The sequence below is a fragment of the Falco rusticolus genome, chromosome 1 (genome assembly GCF_015220075.1).
Source record: "Falco rusticolus isolate bFalRus1 chromosome 1, bFalRus1.pri, whole genome shotgun sequence".
Classification (NCBI taxonomy): Eukaryota; Metazoa; Chordata; class Aves; order Falconiformes; family Falconidae; genus Falco; species Falco rusticolus.
Genome location: NC_051187.1, coordinates 80195316 through 80218183, shown reverse-complemented (window position 1 = coordinate 80218183; position 22868 = coordinate 80195316). Strand labels below are relative to the sequence as shown.

The 22868-nt window shown below is 37.7% G+C and overlaps 1 protein-coding gene across 9 annotated transcripts in view; it reads left to right on the top strand.

The window, feature by feature from the left end:
• NSD2 (nuclear receptor binding SET domain protein 2) overlaps positions 1 to 22868 on the top strand; it is a 102812-nt gene that overhangs the window by 39332 nt on the left and 40612 nt on the right. For 7 of the 9 annotated variants that reach the window (XM_037386652.1, XM_037386594.1, XM_037386604.1 and 4 more), the window contains 3 exons: positions 737 to 1362; positions 16967 to 17132; positions 22589 to 22755. In XM_037386652.1, coding sequence (XP_037242549.1) covers positions 766 to 1362; positions 16967 to 17132; positions 22589 to 22755 — 930 coding nt within the window. In that variant the 5' untranslated portion in view covers positions 737 to 765. The remainder of the gene's footprint in view (positions 1 to 736; positions 1363 to 16966; positions 17133 to 22588; positions 22756 to 22868) is intronic. The other 2 variants (XM_037386636.1, XM_037386645.1) reach the window with 1 other exon arrangement.

The window sequence follows — 22868 nt, the reverse complement described above, 5'->3', positions numbered from 1 at the left end:
GCTGCTGATGTTGTTACGAAAAAGCTGAAACTCCAGCAATTACTTTGACCATTTAAATTTTGCACAGTGGGTTCACTGGCCTGAAGGATCAGCTTTTTCGCAGTGGGTTGGTGTTGATGATGCAGAACGCTCGCCTTTTATTCATTCTCATAGCCGGAAAACTTTGGGGTATGTCTGAAGACTGAGATGTCTTGTTTCCTGAGGAGGTGTGCTTTGATGGAAGATGGAGGTGCCTGTTTTGTAGAGTATGGAAGAGAAGCTTGTGATGCTGCTGTCCATGGTGTAGGTGCTACAGGAACACAGCCTGTGGGGTTTTTATGCTGGCACAACCTCTTAGAAATAGACTCATCTGTTTTATGTTGTTATTAATGATATTATCTTAGGTCTAACTCTTACTTGTTTTGAACAGTCCAATGCCTTTGATTAATTAGTGTGGGTAAGACTGGTAAGACTCATGCTGTAGATTGTTAACAGATAGTTAAAATTAAAGCTGTGGTTTTGCTCTGCTTTTGCTTTAATAAAATTGATGATTCATCAATCTGTTTTTACTTTTTCGTAATGCATATTAATATATATATTGAAGTATTTTGGTTATGAAGATTGTAAACAGCACTTTTTTAGTAAAACTTGAAGTACATTGAGTTGTATTGGTGGGGACATACCTATCTGAATACTTGGTAGCTTTTGACATTTCTGTATTATTAAAAATATTCTCTGTCTTTTCCTCTTAATGTAGCAGAGTAAGACTGGAAACATCTGGGCTGAATGGACTTTAGCATCAAAAGAAGTTCTCAACTGTTAACTCGAAAAATTAACTACATCAAAATGAAGCAGGTACCAGAGATCCTTGGAAATACCAATGGGAAAACTCAGAATTGTGAAGTGAATCGTGAGTGTTCTGTCTACTTGGGCAAAGCACAACTTTCTGCCACCCTACAAGAAGGTGTCATGCAAAAATATAATGGCCATGAGGCTCTTCCGTTTATTCCAGCTGATAAATTGAAAGATCTAACCTCTCGTGTGTTTAATGGCGAGTCTGGGGCCCAAGATGCCAAGCTGCGCTTTGAACCCCAGGAAATCAAGGGAGTTGCAACACCACCCAACACTACTCCTATCAAGAATGGCTCTCCAGAAATTAAGCTGAAAATCACTAAAACATACATGAATGGAAAGCCTCTTTTTGAATCTTCCATTTGTGGAGACAATGGTGCAGATGTGTCTCAGTCAGAGGAAAATGAACAAAAGCCAGCAAACAAGGAGAGGAGAAACAGGAAAAGAAGCATAAAATATGACTCCTTACTTGAGCAGGGTCTTGTTGAAGCAGCACTAGTATCAAAGACTTCAAGCCCTACTGAAAAGAAGGTAGTACTTTTTTTTACATTCTTTCTTTTGTTAGGTTTGTTAATCATACTGAGATTTTGTTTGTTTATATGCTAATCTTCATTTCGGGTATTTCAGTAGGTGCTTCCCATAAACAGTTTGCTTTCTGTGATACTCTCTGTCTCAACAAAGGAACAGATGCACTGTGGTTCTGATCCGTGTTTATTGGTGAAACTAGGAGTACACCGTAAGTTCTGTTGCCTTATAATTAAAATAAATCTCCAGAGCAAAGGCCAGGTTGGATGGGGCTTTGAGCAACCTGGTCTAGTGGAAGGTGTCCCTGCCCGTGGTGGGGGGTGGGGAACTAGATGATCATTAAGGTCGGTCACTTCCAACCCAAACCATTCTATGATTCTATGAAATCAGGGTGTGATAGTATGGGATGTATGAAACAGAAACTTCATCCAGACATGCAGCAAAGACCTAGCCAGGACGTGCACCTGGGCAAGGGATTTGGGGAGGCCTCTGAATTTAAAGATAGCCTTTAACTGTTGGGCATGAGCTATTCTGGCTTCCTAATAACCAGATGTTTCAGAGAAAAACTATTTCTATATTCCTGTTCTTAATTAAAGAAACATTTACTCAGCTGTCAGTTGGCTGATAAGTGAGGCTCTTTACTGTCAGATTTTGGCAGTTGGAATGTTAGTCCCTACCTTTATTTGTCATCTGAAAAGAGCTGGTTTTGCTTGCTATAACCTAGTGAGTTGTATTCATTGGAAAGATCTAGATACTTGCATTAAATGCCATTAACTTTTGCGGTCAAGCTCACCTGTTTTTGGCTTCTTTTAAACATGGGCAGAAATGGACATTTCACTTTACCAAGTTGTAAATAAGAATGCTGCTGGGAGCCATTTCCCCCCTTTATTTAGTTTTTGTTGCTAGATTCCCTTTAAAGGAATGTGGTTTGCAGTCATTTTATCTCTGAGGAAGAAACCTACGTAGCAGGGATACTTCTATGTATATTAGATTTCTCAGTGAGTAATTCAGAATAGTGTTGTGTAGCAGTGGTAAGCATTTATGAATGTGTTGGCTAGTGAACAGGTCCTCTTTTTACACATCTTAAATGCAAACGCTATGTTACAGTTTCCTGTCAACTGCAGGTTTACTAGTTAATGTTGATTCTTACTTTCTCCCAAGGTCACACATGCAGAGAATCACACACATAGCTGATGCTTTACTGATTTCATTTACCCTTATTTTCATTAAAACTACTTAATGAGTTCACAGAACTCTGTATCAAAAATAATTTACCATTTGTTTATGATTTGAATATATTTCATTCTAGAATGATTAATACTGATGTTTTCAGTAATTTTATTAGAGTTTGTTTCCCTTAATTTTGTTAAACAGAATGTTGTAACACTAATTGGTTCAGAATTTTCCAAATCTCTACTCAGAGGTAAAAAAGTATGGGCACAGTCAATAATTGGAGTAATTCTTTGTCCTGCTCATTGTTAATGAGGATAAATTGAACTAAAAGGTGCTGTATTTATTAGTATCAACAACTAGCATATTTGTGTGGCATTTTATTTTATTAAATTTAGAAAGAAAAGAGGCAGTATTAATATGTCCATCTACACAGTTTATTCTGAGGCCTTTCACATTGGTTGTTACGGGTGGCCTTTAATTTTTCCTGGTGAGCGGTTCATTTAAGGTTAAAAAAAAAAGCTTCATCTTGCTTTTGCACATTGTCTTCTGGCCAGAAATGGTTGGGAGAAAACCATGTCAACACTGTTTCCCAGAATGCTTGAGATTTGATGGCTGGAGATCGATGGGGTTGTTTGTTCCTGTGCCGAACACATGAGCTGCCAAACTACCAGGACAGCCACCTGGTTGAGCTCAGACTTTGCAGTATTATAACCCTGTTCTTTTCAGAGCACTTGAAACAGAGGGTCATGCTTCTGGCTTTTTTTTCCTTTTTTTTTTTTTTTTTTTTTCCCTTGCTTAGGGCACTTTAAAAAAGCACAAAGGGCAAAAGGAAAAGCATTTGAAGGTCACACATATTGTTTTATGATAAAACTCCTTGTAAAAAGTCTGGGGCTTTCCTTTCTCTTGCAGGGAGGGTTTGCAACTGCAGATTTAAAATAAGAAAAACACAATACTAGGGAACATGCTGAAGGAGATTTTTCAAATCTTTGTCCGCATGTAGACTAGTGACGCACATGTATTCTCTGTACTCATAACTATAGTATCTCAGTATCAATGTTGTTTTGTTTCAAGCCCCTGCTCTAGCTGTTGTTTCATTGCCAACATCCAAAGCTTTAGTGTTAGCGCATCACACTGTGGTTTTATGTAGCTGATTGTGGCTGCAAAGTGCAAGTTAGAGAAATATAATAGGAGTAAAAGCTGATTAATTTTGCACTTAGGTACCTGTTTATTGTAGGTTGCAAGTTAATGTAAAACCTGTTTGTCTGGTTTTATTTCTGGGCTGGTTTCTCTCTCAATTTCCTTGTTGTCCAAGCTCTTTTTTGATTTGGCAAAAATCACCATGGTTCAAATACTGCCTTTTGTGTAAGGTAATTATATCTGTGTTTGATGGACATAGCAGATTACTATCTTGCTGAGGTGAGAGGCATATCATTTAACAAATGTTCCAGTGCTCTGTTGTCAGATTTTCTTGTTGTTTGGGCATTTTTTTGTTAACATAAAGGAAGGTTGTTAAAAACTTCATCTGCAAGTCAGTTTTCAGTTGGAAATAAACGTGATCTGCCCAGCTCTGACATGAGTTGGGTTTTTGTTGGTAACCACCACCTTTTCCAGGCCTCCGAGAAAGAGCTTGTACTGCTTTTGTTTTCCCAAGGTAGCGGAGAGGAAGTGGGACAAGCTGTGGCTCTTTCCTCCCTTCTGTCCTGCCTTTCATCCTTCTTCCCCCCCTACCTCTAGGATCTCTCTACCTGAGGAGTTTACTCTAAAATCCAGGCCTCTTCTGATAAGTCCTGGTTTCACAACTTCTGTGCCAAGGCACCACACTGATAGTGGTCTGACACCACCTCCGAATGTTCTGTGTTGCTGGCGGTAGGTGTCACATGTTAGATGTTTGAACCGATGCCAAACCCATGGGCTTTGATAGTTGCCCACTTTCTAGTGCTGCTCATGAGAATGGCAGTATGCCTCAGTGCTAGGTTTTGTGGTGGCTGGCTGCTCTTTGAGTCATTGTTCTTGTCGGTTCCTGCAACACGCAGCCAGTTAGGAATGAGGACTTACCTAGATTTTTCTCGCTCAATGCTTTCGTTAGAAGTGAAACAATCCTGTTTGGAGGAGAATGGCAGAGATTTTATTTCATATACTAATATGAAGTAATCCAAGCCCAGGCCCTAGAGCAATCCAGAGTTGCTATACAGGGAATAGAGTACATATATCTGCAGCTCTCATGCCGGTGGTCCCAAAGTAGGTCTGTGCTCCCTAACCCTGAGAACAGCTCAGTATGTGATACTGGCACACTTGAGCTTGTTCTGCATAAGCCGGTTTGGGCCTACAAGTGGCAATTTGCCCTTTTGGCATGGCTTCCTGGCATGACTTCTAGCACAGTGCAGTAGCTTGGAAAAGTAGCAAAACTGTGTCCAGAACAAACCTGGAAGTCCACACGCTGCTACACTTCCTAGTTTAGGTATTCCAGCTGTGTAAAATGTACATGATCCAAAAGCTCTACCTTCCACATAGCTTCCTACCCAGTTGTCTTGTAGCCCTCTTCTAGTATTACACCAGAAACCTGGGCAGTTTGTTACTCTTTCTGCCTGGTACAGTCTATAATGACTTTGCAGCAGCTACATTAGAGTGCAGGTGCAAGTTAACTGGAGAAATTCCACTAGTCGTTGTCTTGTATTTATGTTGCTATGTCATTTTCTCAGAGAAAAAATGTTCCAGCCAACTCCACTATATCCGCTATCTACGTAATGTTATAGTGCCTTTCCCAGTGAATGGCAAAGTTTTAGAAATCCAGCAAGGGTAGAACCAGAAGCAGTCTGAAGATTAGCTGCTGCTTTTTATGCTTCTGTGCTGGCTAAATACAGGAAGATGGGGACCGCTGAAGGTGGTGATGTTGCTGTGGAGCTTGCATCTAGTCAGTAGAGATGAGCAGAAACCAAGTTCCCTCTGTAAGACTGGAGAGTTGTGCTCATGAAATCTCCGATTATCCTGTTATAGGTGTTACAGCCAGATCCCTGAGGTGACTTGTTTTATTTTTCAAAAAAAAGTAAAAAGAAAAAACAAAGTCAAATAAATGTGTCTTTTTCAGAATGAGGACTTGCTTGAGTATTTTTCACCATCAGTTCTTAGAAATTCCTGGTCAAGTACAAATCCTGAACTTGTCATAAAACGAGCAGCTAAACTACCATGGGAGTCAAGTTCTGCAGTTGTAGGGTAAAGTGAACTCAATTGCTTTTTCTTTTTTAATAGGCTGTTCTTGAAGTATCTGATCTTGTCTTCAGGCAATTGATAACAGGCTGGCTGGCTGATGTCATCAGAATCCCAAAGGAGTAGGAGTAACCCTAAAAATCTCTTCTGGGTGATCCTTTTAGGAACAAGAGAAATAGCTTCTTATCCTCTTTGGAAGGGTTCCAGAGCTACTGCTTTGCGTTAGCTGTTCGTAAGGGATTATGTTCAGCTATGCCGTGAAAATTTGTTTGTGCTAAGCAGCTAACAATGTGCAGCAGTAATTGTTACTTTGGAACTTTAATTTTTTGTTCTTAACACCTCATTGAAAAATTATCTTAAAGAACTACTTGTAGGTTAAGAAGCACCAAAAAGCATACAGTGTCAAGAGTATACTGGTTTGGAGGGAGACTAGAAGCCATGAGTATTCTTGGAGTGGATACAAAATTAATTACAGAAAGCTTAAGTATTTGTTCAAGGCCTTTCACACCAGACTTTCTGTTCTTGTCCATAAAAGTGGCTGAATTAAGTATACTTTCTGCGTAAAACTGTCGCCTCAATATGTAAATACTTTTTTTTTCCTCTCTTCATAACACATTGGTGGAGGAATCCAAAACAAATATGAAATAATATATTGAAGTGATGACAAAAATGCTATATAAAGATAGGTTTATCAAGCTGGATCAAGGAGCCGTATAATTCAGCACCTCACCTTGGGGGTGAGGTTCAGCGGAGAATGCATAATGGAGAGTATAGACCTGGCAAATCATGGAGGGATGCTCTCTTGGAATACTTTCAGCCTCTAGCAGTTTGTGACTCAGGTTTCTAGGGCTGGTGACTTTCTATCTAATAGCTGTAGATGGCTAAATTCTTAGAAGGCCTCAGTTTCTTTTAGAGGCAGTGTGAACTTCCTGCATCCGTGATATTAAGTAATAAAGCAGTAGAGCAGCTTTTTCCTTTTCAATTTGCCACCTACCTGTTTCACTTGATTCTCTCATAATACCAGAAGTAGGGATTATGGACAAATTTATACAGATTTCTCACAAACTGCTCAATTTTCATTTTCAGCTTGAAGAGTCCTAGTATGTTGTTCAACATACAGGAGCTGCTCCAGAATGTTACTTCTTGATATCATCCTTTTTGTGAACTGTGATGCCTTTTGTGTTCTGCTGTCTCTTCTTTTGAGAATGAGGGACCAGACCAGAACAGGACATTCCAGATACAGATGTCTTTTGGATGCATACAGTGGCATGTTAATAATTTTCTATATTGTTCTCAATTTCATTAGTTTTCACTATAAATAATACTTAGCATTTGTTTGATTTCTGAGTGCTTCTGAACACTGAGCCAGCTTTCTGTGGAAAAGAGCTGAACAGATGTAGTCTAACTCAGATTCAAAGAATGTCAGCAACTGTTGCATTGTTTCATAGTCATCTTTGGTTTGGGCATTCCAGGACTTTTTTTATTTTGTCTTTTTGGGCGCTGTGGTGGACATGACAGATCAAATAGTGGTAAGCCAGGCTACCCTCTGGAAGAACTAACTTCGCTTTACATCTCAACAGCAGATTGTTGAGATAACACAGTCATGAGCCATAACACAGCTGAGAGGTTAATGAGACTTGCTTTAATTGTTTTTTAAGTTGACCAGACTTATTCTTAGTTGTTGTGCTGGTAGTGTAATAATTTAAATGGATACTGTTCTTTCAGCACCTCCTCTTCACATTGTACTGACCATTACCAGTTGGTGTGGCAAGGAATTTGCTTGTTTTCACTGCTTTTCTGTCCAAGATATGGTGAAGCCTTTCTGTTGCTCTGCTCCGTGTTCTGCTTAACCAAAATAATGCATGTCTAACTTTCATGTTTAGCTGAGAGTTAGATCTACAGTTCAGGGTTATGTTACTTGGATGGATTTACAGGCAAATTTTTGGGAAACTTTAGTGATCTGTACCAGATGTCATTTCTGGCCCTTAAAGCCTACTTTTGTCAAGAAAGATGCTTTGTAGTAACCCTTAGGCAAAGTAGCGAAAGCAAAATATTTTGATGTGTCTTGAAACAGTGATACCAGCCTCCTTTACAAGTTTCCTTGTTCTGGAATGGATTTCATGTAGGGCACGTGAACTTTAGGATCTCCAAAAGAGAACTTTGTTCACAGACACTAATTTTATTTTTTTTTTTGTCTATAACCATATTTTGTTAGCCTCTTACTATAAATAAAAAGGTCCAGCCGGGCTAACATTTATATTTCTGCTGTTTGTGAATACCAAGTACCTACAGGACTTGTTCTCTTGTGCATAATAAAATGGGCAATAGCTAAAAGTGTAGGTTGTTAATAATAAGGAATTAATTCCCTTCTCAAGACAGTTCATAAAAATGCTTTATTTTGACGGCCCAGTGCAAGAAGGAAAACTGGATCTTGCACAGACCAAACAAGCCCTACTGCACTTGTATGAAGAAGGGAAGTCAATTTGTGACTTCGTAAGAGCAACTAAGGCTAGAAAAGCTTGGGTTTGTTTCTTTGTTGTTGTTTTGTTTTGATAATGTCAACCTGAGTGTAGGTTGAGGATGCTAGTGATGACCTAAAAAAACTTGGGATCTTGGGTCTCATGGAATTGACAGCACTTTGATAATGTGCTTCGTGATGTTTTATTGCAATGTCTGCCCTATTTTAATTTAATGTGGGGTTGGGGCATTTCTGCTTGGGGTTTCCAAGGTTTTCTATACATCCTTATTGCTGAAAATAAAGAAATGTTTCAGGAATATGCTTCAGCATTGCCAAATCAAGGTAATGTCTATTTAGGGTTTTTTTTTGGTTTTTAACCCCCCACTTGCCCTTAGGTTGATAAACACTGATCATGTTTACTTGCCTTCAATCTGTAGAAGAGGAGGACCTACTAGGTATATGTAACAACACAACCTGGACAGAGACCTCTTGTGCCTGCTTTTAGGTATGCAGATTCATTTTAAAGCTCTAATCTCAAAGGCAAAGTAGTACTTTGACTGTCACATTATTAGTTAACTAACAGAGCCCCTTTATGCCAAGTCAGTATTTGTTCTGTTTAAGCCTAGACAACTTCTTTCAGAAGTGTTCTTGTTGCAAAAAAGTATCAAGGTAAGTAGCTACCTTCATCAGAAAACAAATGTTCTGTAAATCTGGGTGCCTCTTTGCAGTATTAGCTAGGCTTTTTTTTCTGTCTTTTACCAAGAATATTAGGATTCAGAACACATCTGCCTGTGCTACCTTGGATGTTTGTGGGCTGTCAAGAGGAGGGTATCTGTTAAAGTGTTTTGGAAAAACTTTCCTACTGAACTCTATAAGGGTATGGGGAACCGCTATGAGTAAGGCCCCGATAACAGATTCCTTTGTACATGCAGATAACAAAATACATATGGATATGGCATTCTGAAAATCTGTAGGTATTCCGAGATGATTAACTTTCATTCTGTTATCCTATGTGAAATTCATATGGAAATTATTCAGAAATAACTGTTTCCTGTGCCAAACTTCATGGCTCTACAGTTATGCTTTTCCAGACTTCTGTAGCATCTCATATCTACACTGTCTTACATACCCAGATACCACATCAAAAGTTTAAATTTTTGAGGGTGGATGAAGGTTAGAGAAGTTGGATGTAGGCAGAAATCTTTTTCTAATACCCAGTATAAAAGAAGGTTTCATTCATTCTGATCAACCTTATCTAATTTCTGAAACATGGAACCTCTCAATAATAAGCATGTAACTTAAAATTTAAGAGGTCATCTAAATGTAAATGCAGAAATTCAGTAAAGCAGCTGAAAGAAACTGCTCTCTACATTTTTAAGGAAGATTGAGGGTTGGGAAGCGTTCCATAACTTGCATTTTACTGGATCTGTCTTTGAATGATTGAATCTGTTTCTCTTCAACTCTTAATTCTGGAAAAAAGCATTTTAGCCTAGTTACTAAAATACCGTGTTATTTCTAAAATACTTGCTCATATTGTGTCTGTTTAAAGGGAGATTGCTGATGTGGAGAGACAGATTTTTTTAAAATGTAAAAGCATCTTAAAAAAATTTCTCATCTCCTGGAGACTTGCTTATGAGGGAACCAAAGCCAGAAAAAAAAACAAAATGTAACCAGGAGTTCAGTGGTTGATTTGAAATACAAATTTGAGCTTTCATCTTGTTTTAAAATCCATAATCTACATTATGAATTCCTGTTTAACTTAGATTTTTATGGTCTTCTGCTTTCTTTCCCTCTTGGAGGGGAGGGTCCTGCATGGTAATAACATGCTGTCCACGAACTGCTTTAGACAAATTTGTGGAAAGAAATGGAGGAAACAAACCTGTTGTCATGAAACTTGTATTTGGTTTCAAAGAGCCTCAGCCAGCACAGAAAAGTTTTTTGGGGATCTGCAAGTAGAACAGTAATTTTCTTCAGCCCTTTTGTCCTCTTTTTCTAAAGCTTTAGCATCTAAGTACATTCAAGAAAAACAAATCCTAGTTGTGGCAGGATGACTCAAATGTAGTGTCTTCTGCAAATATAATTCTTAATACTGCCAGACTTGACTCTCTTTTAGTAATACAAGGGAAAAGAAGTAAGTGCTTAGTAGTAGAAGAAAGGAAAACGTAACTTGAAGAAATAAATTTAATGTAATTGCTCACAAAATTGAATTTGGAAGGTTTTAGTTAAACGTCTGGCTTGGTATAAAACAGTTAGAAATCTGAAAAACTAACACACCAGCCCCTGATATAGTTTGTTAAATTTTTTTGGTTTTGATCTGGACTTTTCATGTCTTCTTCCCCCTCAGTCTTTACCTCTCTGCACAATATAATGCATGTTTTAAGAGTGTTGCAGATGTGATTGTGCAGAGGCTGATGCAATGGCCTTTTGAGGGCAGCAGTCCTTGGATGCTCTATTGAAATGTCCCTTTTTGTTTTACTGAAGATGGAACCTAAAACTTTGCCAGCTCACTGCTTTTTTCATAGTATTTCCTTGTTCTTCTCCATTTTGTAGTAATAATTCAGCGTTTTCTCTTAATCCTCTTGTGAGGGTCTGGTTTACTCTTCAGTCTTCTGCCTGAAGTATTCCCTCTGTAGGCAGTGGTTTGCTGGAACTGTAATGACACAACATTCTTACATGAAATAATAAACATAACAAGACAAAGTGCAAAAACTTATTTTTATTCTTAATACTTTCAGTGACTTGTGCTTTACTACCTAAATATACTCCCCACATCCCAGAAGGTGGGAGCTATTTGGATGAACATGGGGCCTCTAAGGATGTGTCCTTCTGGGATAAACAGATGAACTGTAATATGTGAGTTATATTCTTAAAAAAAAAACCACCCCAAAACCAAACACTACAGCATTTATGTTTGTGATGATACTGTATTTTTATATCATTTAGAATGAACACTGGCCTTTTCTTAACAGTGTTAAGTTGCCACCCTGTTCATTCAAAGCAATAGTGTATATTGAGGGTTTTGCAGGGATTTTAATCAGCTGTAGTTGTAATTTTTGGTTTTGAAGTGATTTGACTTCACGAGTTTTTTGTCCTCTGTCACATAGTGAGAAAAAGCTGTTTCTCTGTCCTGAATGACAGGACATCATTCATTGGGAAAGTAACTGCATTCCTTCGTTCCTTTGCCTGAAGACTGGATGGTGATTGTCTTTTGTCAAATGAAATTCCTGAATTTTTCAGGAAGCAAGAGCTTTCCTAAGAACATAATTGTGATGGTGGTTTTTCAAGGAAGAAACATTTGGAATCATTGCCCTATTACATATTTTGTTTGTTGGCTTGTTTATAGTGTCCTTAATCATTGGTGAGTTCTGAAGTGACAGAACAGCATTACAAAACTAAACTTTTCTGTTCTGTTGTTCCTTTTGTGTCCAGACAAATTTACCACCTCTCCTGAACCTCTGAAAGGAATGAAGTTTGTTCTACAACCATTTCCTTAGTTCACTATCTTTCCTGATAGAGAGGCAAGAGAAGAGAAAACATTTTTACTTTTATTTTTATTACACAAGCCCATGGGAGAAAATAGGAGTGTTGGTGGATGAAGCACAGCACAAGTAGATAGCAGGACCAGAAAAATATGTGGGTTTGGTCAGCAGGCAATGTTACCTTTCCATAGTTAAGAACATGCTTGACTGTCTGTGTGTTCTGACTTTGATTCAAAGTATGGTTTAATTGCATATTCTGTTTAGGGACCTTGATTATTTTTAGTTTCTTTGCAATGCTAGTAGATTGTTTTTTATTTTGGAGTACAAGCAGACCACCAGCAGTCTGTGTTTGTAGCATGACTGCCTATTGTAGTGCAGTCCAGTAGAAGTTCTTTGATATAGGATGGAACTGAATTGAAAATGAAAACAGAAAGGAGGATATCAGATATCTGCAAGTTGTTCAATATGTACTTCCCTGTTAGGGAGAGCATTTACAGGTTTTACTTGTCCTAATTGTTGTTGTGTTTGGTTTTGTGTTGTGGTGTTTGGGTTTTTTTTGTTTGTTTGTTTTGTCCAATATTAAGTTCTGGTGGTGTATTCATTACCAGTTCTCAACATCGTTCTTTGTTTAATCCCTTTTTGACAATTTACAGTTCGATGAAGATATTTTTAATCATTTCTATAGCTTTCAAGTTTGTATAGTGAAATAGTAGCTTTTTGATGCTTAAGGTAATTTTTAATAATTTTGAGGGATTATAATTCCTTGCGTATATACATAAAATAGATAATGATAATATTAGTATCTCTACCACTAATCACTTTAAGAGAAATAAAGTTATCTCTCTCTTGACACCAACTAGTAAGCCTTTTAGGTATTTGGGTTTTTTAAAATTACCTTTGTCCCTTGTTTACTAAACACTCATCATGGTGTTTTCATAACAGAGTCTACAAACAAACCTAAAGCTCTTAGTACAGCAAAGGTGCTGCCCTTAAAGGTGTTTTTCTTTGGTAATTTTAAGGTAGTTTTAAGATTTAAAATTACCCATCACTCACTGTGTGTTCTTGCACCGTCATATTCATTAGTCAGACCAGAACTAAATGGAAACTGATTGGATTTTTTTGATCAGTTGTAGGCAAAGTTAATTAAATACCAATGTTTTCTATAGCCAGGCCATTTCTCTGGGCTGATAGGATGCTGACAGCATTGTCATAAAATCTTCTCAATCTGCCTGTCACTCATGGCTTATGAAAGTGTTGAGTGAAATGACAAACAAATCTGTGAAATGTTAAGGGAAGAAGAAAGGCATTACTTTTTTTTTTTCTTTTTCTTTTTTTTTTTTTTTTTTTTTTTTTCCTTCTCAGCCTGTTGCAGCTGCTGGCCCCAATGAATTTTCAAGGATACTGGTACTCTCCAAGGCATAATTTCTCACGGAAAAACTCATTTGTAATAAGGGAGTTAACTCCTTTCCACACTCTGTGCCCTCATGGACAAAATAAACTTAACATCCATTTAGCTGCCTTTCAGAGCCAGTCTTTCATTAGGATACTAATCGAGAAAGCCTGGAATTACGATGTCTGCCATACTGAGTAGTGCAGAGCCTGTCAAATGGTCTGTGTATTCAGTGTTAGGGCTGGTCTGTGGGGGGCTCATCACCTGCTCACCGAGGCTTTGATTGCCTGTCTATGTAACTTCTCTGCAGTCTACTGTTTGAAAGGGGAAAAAAAATGCTGAAATTCTTTCCCAAAGTAGAAAAGAAGTACAATCACAAGCTTTTTCTTTCTGTTTAGCATAACTGGTTTAAAGTTTCGGTCTAAGGTAATTGAGGTGGCAGTTACCTTGGAGGCTACAGGGCTTGCCTATAATTGAGGAAGGAGAAGGAGGGGAAATTCTGGAACTGAATGTATGTTTACTTCTGTCAAAACTGCAGTAAAAGGTAACAGGATAGGGTGTACGCAGAGCAGTCCGGGCTTACTTAGCAATGACGGCAAGCAAAGACTGTTCTGTGCTCTTCTGCAGCACGGAAAGCCCAACAGGTTTTGCTTTATTTACATGTATGGATAGGATATCTAGTTAAAGGAGAACAATTTTCAAGAAATGAAGTGCCAGAAAGATGTAGAGAACCAAGAATTTAGGGGAAGGTATTTTAAAGTAGTTTGATTTTGTGTGACGTTCCCTTGCTTTACAGTTATGCTCTAAATCGGGAGTCTCCTATCTTAATTTGCTTGCTTAACTATCATCACAGAAGGAATTGATGGGCTATGGCAGGAAGAGGTATTCCCTGTCTTCTAGTGCAGTCACACAGACCACCAAAAGAGCACTTCGAGTCCTGCCTTCTCGTCTTGCACAGATGCATAGTCAGATGCCCTGTTTTGTCTGACTATATATTATTAGGAATCAAAATTTACCTAAACAACAATTCCTGTTTTCTTCTGGAGGAAAAAAAAAAACATTCAAGCCAAATTACTTTTTTCTATACCACTTTGCAATTTGAATGATGATCTGCTGTTCTTAAAAAGTGCAGAGTACAAGTACCTCGTAAAGAAGCTCCCACTGTTGTCATATGAGAACATAGACACCATCAGGGGACTGGATGGCAAATTTGTTTAGAAATGCCCTCTTCCACCCATCCCATCAATAAATTAAAAAACCCAACCTGGATACTGAAGTGAAATTATGCATGTGACTGCCTTCCATTATCTAGCATCTTCTGGTGTTTTAAAAGAACTTAAATAGTTAAGCATTTAATGCTCTGCTGGCAGAAATGTTTTTGAGAGGAGTGTTGAAGAGATGTTGGTGTCATACAGCTGCTTGTCTCAGAAGTACATGACAGGAATTTCAGCTCACTGTTCAGTGTTGAGATACGTATTAAATAGAGTAATTTCTAGAATGAGAAAGTGCATCAGAGTGATGTGGAGAAGTAAGATGAAAGTGAACGAGTTCATGGTGATATTATCTATGGGTTTTAAAAGAATTTTTTTAAGAGCTCATATGACAATAGATTAATTCTGTGCTGTTCTTTTAGACTGCACATTTTATCAGTAAAACAAAAAGCATAAACACAGCAGGCATTATATAGATAAAACTTGCAGGTTTTATCAGAGCCTGTAATTTTTTTTTACTGTCATCCAGTATAGTACAAGAATTCTGGGCATTTTTAAAATTTGCGAAGTGCTTGTTAGATACATTGAAATGCGATGTTCACCCTTGTACTGCCACCCTTTTTAGATTATGCTGCAATAAGAAGCACTGCTAGAGCCTTTTCATTATTCCAGCCAGTTCCCTCTCAGACAGTAGTCGTAAATCCTTGCAGCTTAGTTGCACTTTCTGAAAAATACAGGGACTCATAAATTAAAAATGAGATTCAGAATCCTGAGTAACTTTTACATTTCTGAAAAGTTAACTCACTGAAAAATATTTTCATCCCACCTCTTTAGTTTAACTGCTGAATTCATTTTGTGTGTGTTAGGATTAATGTTTTTCCAGACCTGTTCTCAGCATGTATTTCTTAATTTTTAGCTTTTAAGCATAACTTTTCCTGTTACGTTTAACTGCTAGAAGCAGCATTTGATTTTTCACATCTGCTTGGAATCTTTTAGGTCTATTGAGAGTGCTGGACTTGAGGCAAGCTCAGTGAGAAGGGTTTTCTGAGAGTCTTACAGAATCCTTAGAGAGCCAAAAACCTTGAGACATGGGAACGTGGCTCTAGCTAGAGGCACATGAACCAAGTCTGAATTAATCAGAAAAGCTGAATCACTTGATGAGTAACTGTCCCTAATGATCAGATGACATAGCATCATGTGTGTTTACCAGGCACAGCTTTCAGAGCTTTGAGGAAAGAAGTTTCTGAATACATTAAGCTTTAGGTTTTTTGACTGGATGTACTTCTGTGTTTGAGTTGCAAAAAAATCTCTGTGTTGTTGCAGCACATCAAAGTTTTTTGTTGTTTGTGTTTGGAAAATAATGTGTAATTAGTTATGGTAGTATTCTGTGGATTTAAAAACCTGTACTAAGTAACCTTATCTACTCTGGGTCAACATAGTGCTTCAAACACTTGTTTCTGCATTCTAGATTTCTGGTTTCTTAAAGGTGTTCTCTCTTCTTGCCACTTTAATTAGTTAAACCAGAATTTTGCTCCAGCTCTAACATTAAAACTACTGAAAGCCTGAAGCTTTCATCCGCCTTCTGTATGTTAAACTATTTAGGACTATAAAAATGAAAAATCAAATTAAAAATGTGTGTTTGGTTGTTTTTTTTTTTGTAAGCTATCTGTAATGTGACACTTTCTCTGCTTTCTTACATCCAGAGTTAGTGCTTACCTAGATAAAGGCATTCGTTATTTCTATCAAAAGAACAGATGAAGCCAAAAATACAAAATGTACTTAACTTGATGAAATGGTTTTAGTTGGTGAATAAATGTCTGTGTTGCTGAACTTTGCTATAATGCAGTTAAAATGTGTATCTATTGTAGAGGAACACAAAACTCCCTTGTACTTAAAGCTTTCACTTGGAATGGAAATAGTTCTGTAATTGTTTTCCAATACCTAAAATAGCTCTAGAGCACCAGCTGAGCACTCACAAACTTTTACTGCTAAAAGTGGAACAGAAAAAGAAAATCTTGCAAAAGGGTGTGGGGAAGGGCTTATGTCACAAATTCTCAGTATGTAGAAAGACAGAGTTCAGGGGTTTTTAACTGGGTATTTATGTAATTTCTATTCAGACATAAAGACAGTATTTCAGTCTTCTAGTTAGGGATTTTTTTAATTTTATTTTTTCTTAAATCCAAGAACACTTTTGTGTATATGCTGCTAAACTTAATAATACTCAATACAGAGGGAGGTTGGCTCTTCCACAGCTACATCCAGTGCTCAGTTAATGTGTTTGAAATTAAACTAAGCATTCCTGATGGTCTCAGCAGTTACTTGAAAAGATAAAGGCAAACCACAGCTTACTAGCCAATATTTCTAACTAAAACCAAGAACATAAATGGAACTTGGATTTTTTTTTTCTGAGAGAACAAAAATTGCAATGTAAACTTTTTATTACATGTGTAATATAATTATTGCTTGTTAGTAAACATGATAGCTCTTTGTTCTGCTGAACTGTTTCTTACTTCCCTCCTTCCATTACCACTCTGTGTTTTTACATATAATGAGAATGTTTAAACAGAGTATGAACTGTAGTTTGTTGTTTATTTTTGTGTGCTGTTTAGTAATCCTAGTGCACATCTGGAGAAATATGGTGATAGTTTTTTGTTTTGTTTGTTTTTTGGTTTGTTTATTTTTTTAATCTTTTAAGGCTCCTGCTAAGAGGGATCCAACTCAAAGTATCATCAAAGAAGACAAAGTCCATCTGTTGAAGTATAATATAGGAGATCTAGTGTGGTCAAAAGTGTCTGGTTTCCCATGGTGGCCATGTATGGTTTCTGCTGATCCTGTTCTTCATTCCTACACTAAACTAAAAGGTATGTGAGTGTTGCTACAAACTTCCAGATTTCTTCAGGTATACATAACCATTATTTCGGGAAAATTCTGTTCTTCATTGTGTCTATTCAGTTGTATCAGTAACTGAATCAGCTCCATTTTGACAAGAGGAATGTTAAAATCAGGTGAATGCTATTCTTGAGCATATAGCAGACAGAGCCTTTTTTCCACTCTTCATCTTTTTAACTCGAAACATTCTCCAAAATGTATCAAAATTGTGATCTATGAAACTGTGTGGAGTCTTATTAAAAAAATTACCTGATGGTACTTTCCAATGTTTTTATGGAGAGGCTTGGAGAAAGTGATATGGACTAAAAATTGTTTTGAAAGCTAATGGGAATTAAATACTCCTGATGATTATGCTTTAATAAAAGCAATCTGTAATTCAGGCAGCTAAATTTTCCGTGATTCACAGAATCAATACGGTTACCTACAGACAACATTAGTTGATTTGGAATGCAAGGATTACCAAGTGTTAGTGACATTGTTAAGTAGGAATCTGTACGATTTCTTAATCCTATTTGCTGCTTTGTTTTCTGTTCTGATAAGTGAAACTGTTGAGGCTTATCTGTGCTGGTTGTAGAATGATAAAATAGTACAGGCTGGAAAGGACCTCTGCAAGTCATACGGTCTCCAAGTTAGAGCAGGTTGCTCAGAGCCTTGTCCAGTCAAATATTAAATGCCTTCCAAGGATGGAGACTTTATAGCCTTTCTGGGCAACTTGTTCCAGCAGCTGGCAGCCTTTATGGCAAGAAGACTTTTCCCTTTATCTAGTTGAAATTTCCCTTGTTTCAACCTGTGTCCATTGCCTTTTATATTAGCACTGTGTGAATCAGGTTGATTAGGTACAATTTGCCCTTGGTGAGTCTGTGCTGGCTATTCCCAGACATCTTGTCTTTCATGTGCTTGGACATGTCTTTGAGGAGAATTTGCCCTGTTATCTTTGTAGGCATTGAGAGTAAGCTAGTCAGCCTAGCTTGTAGTTCCCCCAGATTGTTCCTGTTTTTCTTGAACAGAGGTGCAATGTTTGCAATGTTTGCCTTTTTCCAGTCATTGGGTGTCTCCCCTGATGGTTGTGGCCTTTCAAAAATCATAGAGGTCACTCTTGCAATCACACTGGCCAACACCTTCAGCTCCTTCTGAGGCATCCCATGTGGTCCCATAATCTCATATATGTCTGATTTGATGAAGTGCTCCCTGACTTTTCCATAATGTGTTGTGGGTAGTGCCTCTGCCTTACAGCCTTAATCAGTAGACTAAGGGACTTGGAGACTTGGGGACAGATGCCACAGTTTTAAAAAACAAAGCCCTGAGACAGAGAAGTCATAGAGTACCCCAGCCTGTCGCTCAGTCGCCTGCCCCAGTGAACATTCCTTAGCCTTCGTTTTGCTATGGTTGTATTTACAGAAGATCTTGCTGCCCATTGTATCCCTCACTAGTTTTAGCTCCAGCTGAACACTTTAAACTGTTTTTTATTGTGTTTATGCCAAACTGTACTGAAAATTTAGAAAATATGAAAACTGACTCAAGAAAACTTGCATATTAATGAGAAAAGCAAGAAGTTATTAGCAATATCAAACCAAAGTAGGAGCACGTTACCTTTGTTTTGATATTTATGCTTCTAAATACTTTCATGTATTTTGTTAGATCAAGTGAAAGTATTGGCTTCTGTTGTTACAAACAGAATAGGGCATTTCCTTGTTGCTAGAGACTGCAGTAGCTTTGAACTATGTATTTCTAAGTCTGGGAAAGGAGTTTTTGTTTTTATGTAGTTTTCAAGGGTTGCATTGAGAACTTGGAAAATGGACTAGAATATACAGCTGAAATTTGCATTGGAATTACAAATTTCCAGTGTGGAGGGACTGTAAGCATACAGGGTTAGAAATCAGAATAATCTTGACACTTTAGAGGTATGGTCTGAAAAACCATGCAGTTAGTAGCAGTAAGTGTTGGATTTTTATAGTAGTGGGTGATCAAGCTGGAAGATGAGTGGAAAGCTGCATTTTTGCAGGAAGGAAACAGAGAGTCATGATAATGCATTGTAGATTTCTCTGCAGAAAGACCACAGTCACACTGACATGAATTAATAGTGCTGCTTATAAAAAACCATAAAGTAGATCCTTTGCTTTTCCAGTGGCAATGCTTTGTTCATTTCCTCCTGTTTGGGCCATCTCATGTCAAGAAACATGGACCAAACAGAAGCTTCTGAGAACAGCATGAACAGAAATCTGGGAGTCTACCTGCACAGGCAGACTGGAGAAACTGGGGCTGTTTATTCTGAAAGGAGATGCTGAAGGAGAACCCAGTAACTGGCCTTAAATAAGTGACATGCAAAGAAGAGGCATAAACCCTTCCTGTTCCGGGGAGAAGAGAGTTTAGTAGCGATGAATATTTAGACTACATATTAAAAATAACTTGGAAGGGATAAACGTAATGCAGCATTCAAATGGGTTGCCTGAAGAAATGGTGTGATCTCATTCATAGGAGTTTTTTAAGAACAAATTGAATGAAGATCTCTAGGATTATAGCTAGACTTGGTGTTGGTAGTAAACTAAATTTCTTCTTGGTAACCCTTTCAAGCATTCATGCAATTGCTAGAATGGTTGTTATAGACTCCTCAGACAAGTATTTCTTGTAGCAGTCTTTCAGAGTTTTGATCAGGCAGCCCCTCTGATTTTAGCCTTTGGATTATTAGGTCCATTATGAGATAGAAGAGCTGGATTTTGAGAGAAATAAAGCTGTTATTTTGTTCCTAACTGAATTACTCTGCTCCTTGAAAGGAGCAAGGTTTATGCTTCATTATCAAGAATGTCTGGTAGCTTTTTATAAGAAACTATAGAAATAGAACTAGCAAAAAAACAATGTCATGCATTTGAACGTAACCTGTGGAGTACTAACAGAAAGAAAGGCCCATGTACTTGTGAGTTGCTAACTTCCATCTATTTGAAGTAATACAGATGATGGCCACTTCTGATATGTGCTCTGGAGTTGGCTTGGGGCCTGCCTTCAGGAGGTTTCACTAGGTTTGGGCAACCATCATGACTGATGAATGCACACTGATGTGCTTATTCCCATCAGTATGTAGCTCCAGTCTTGTATTATCTTCCACCTACCATTCAGAGTTGAGGCACTATCAAAAGCCTCCTGTTCCAAACAGAAAAGTTCTTTTATCTGGAAATTGTAGAAGTATTCAGCTAGCTCTCTGTATTTCTCATTTCTAGGATAGGATATATGGGATATATAGATCAAAACAGCATTTATAAACAATCAGTGTTTCTGGATGCTAATACTTGATTTTGTCATTCCAGCTGGTTAGGCTTAAAAGTTTGTAACTTTTGACTTGGGGGGATGTACATTTTCATGTAAAAAGACCCATACCGAGTCAGACTAAAGCTCCATCGCATTCAATATCCTGTCTCTGACTGTGGTCAACCACAGATGCTAGGATACAGAAAAAGACAATAGTGGTGGGTCCCCAGCATACTCTCCCAAACCTTCAATAACTATTGGTTCCAGAATTCTGAGCCAGAAATTATGTCTTTGTATATAACAGCCCTTAATGAATTCCATTATTTTATCCAGGAGCATTGATCCTGTCTTCAGCCCACTGAAGATACCTGAAGGTACATGATTAGGTTCAATGATTCTGGTGGTAGGCACTATTGTTGAGACTCCTTAATTAGGCAGTTACAGCTTTCCAGTGTTACATTGTAAAAGGAATAGAGTGTCTGTGTCTGCCTGGAGCTGGGCTGTTGGCTGCTCAAGGGCAGATCTTTACAGGTGGTTGTAAACGTAGTCAGTGCCATCTCTCTCTGCAGCTAGGCCATCCTGGTAAAATACAAATATTATCCTTAATTTCATCATAGAGAGACTGACATTGGAACTCAGTAGTCCCTAGTCAAGCAACATTTTCTTGATGAGGACAAAGTAATTACTGTGCAAAAGAATTGCTCCTGACTGCATTACTGGAACAGGTATTAGACTACTGGATTAGATGTATGATGCATATAGTCCCAAGACCTTTCCCTGTGCCATTCCTCTAGATTCTCATATCTGATCTCAAATGAGTCATCATTGTTCTTGTAGCTGTCATGTATGTTTTATATATATATATATATATATATATATATATATATATGTTTATGTATGTAATGGCTAGTATATATATATATGTAATGCTTAATAAAACTTATGCACATACCATTTATTAGGTTGATTTCATATTACCAGTCCAGATTACATATCTTGAGACAAGATCGAGCCTCTTTAAAAATAACTATTGGCTGAGTAATTATGAAATGAAAGTTCTTTCTAAGTCTGGAAACCTCATTAATAATAGTGCATGAAGCAATCAACTAGATGTATTTGCTGATTAAGGCAGAAGAAATTGAGAATAACCTAGCAAAATCTAGACATAGAATGAAGACATCTGTAACAGAACTGTGACTGTAATTTGTTCTTACTGGGTAGACATCATTACCTCATTTCCTCTTCCTCTCAGACTATGTGTTAGACATACTAATGTGGTGACACCTTGAAGAACTATAGATACTGCAGGGGGTGTAACTGATCCTTGTCTAGCAGGATTGAATTTACAAACACAGAAGTGTGGATCGTTGCAGTTAAAACCTTTTCTATTTTTAAATGAGACCCTAACTTGAACACTTGGATGCCAAATCTGTGAGATTTAATTAAGCAGATGCTAGAGGACATCTTAAGTCTGATTCTCTTACCTTTTAGAAGTTCTTTGTTAACTGTGAACTTTGAATTTTGAAGGTGTTGTCTTCCCCCTTCGTTGTACAATAGCTGAGATCCTTAGAAGGGGAAGATTGTATGCTTATGTCTTACTACAGTGAGACAGTGTTCCTCTTTACAATCTTTGAAGAATGAATGTTTCTTGGCTAGGTTTCAGAATTGTTCTCATACCTTCCTTCTCTCCCTTCCACCATGCAAATCCTTTTCATTTCTGGCTTTGATTCCTTAAAAGCTTAGTTAAGATGAAGTTGTGACGGCAAGTGTTAAAACTAGCTAAGTATGTGTTTCTGATCAAGAATATTAAAAGATAAAATTTAGGTAAATCAGAAGTGAGGCTGGATGCACAAGCTATCCGAGCCTCGGAAACTTTTCCAAATGCAGAATTTTCAGAAACATCCAGACCTACATGTAAGTTAATATACATGGAAAGCACTGAAAGGCAATTGTAACCTTAAGTTAATTTAGCAAAGCATGTTCTTGTTTGGAATTAAACTATTGGGCTTTTGTATCAAACATCATAGCTCAGAGACTTTCAAGCCAGTTAAGTGGTTCTTGAAAGGTTGACCAGTTTTACTGTGCTTTTATCATGGTAACTATAGCAGCTTACAAAAGACTTCAAGTCTGAAAGTGTACAGAACAACCTAAGCTGTATTTTAAATACATTTTTTTTTTTCTTTTTCAGGACAGAAAAAGAGTTTTCGTCAATATCATGTTCAGTTTTTTGGAGATGCCCCAGAGCGAGCCTGGATATTTGAGAAGAGCCTTGTGCCCTTCAAAGAAAAAGACCAGTTTGAACAGTTATGCCAGGAAAGTGCAAAACAAGCCCTCACTAAAGCAGAGAAAATAAAGGTAAGAGGCTACCAAATCAGACAAAATTTGCAGCTTTTTATTTTACTGTTACAGGTATGTAATAGATATTCTAGAAAGCTTTAAAGACAGCTTGTTTTACAGAGGCCTGTAGT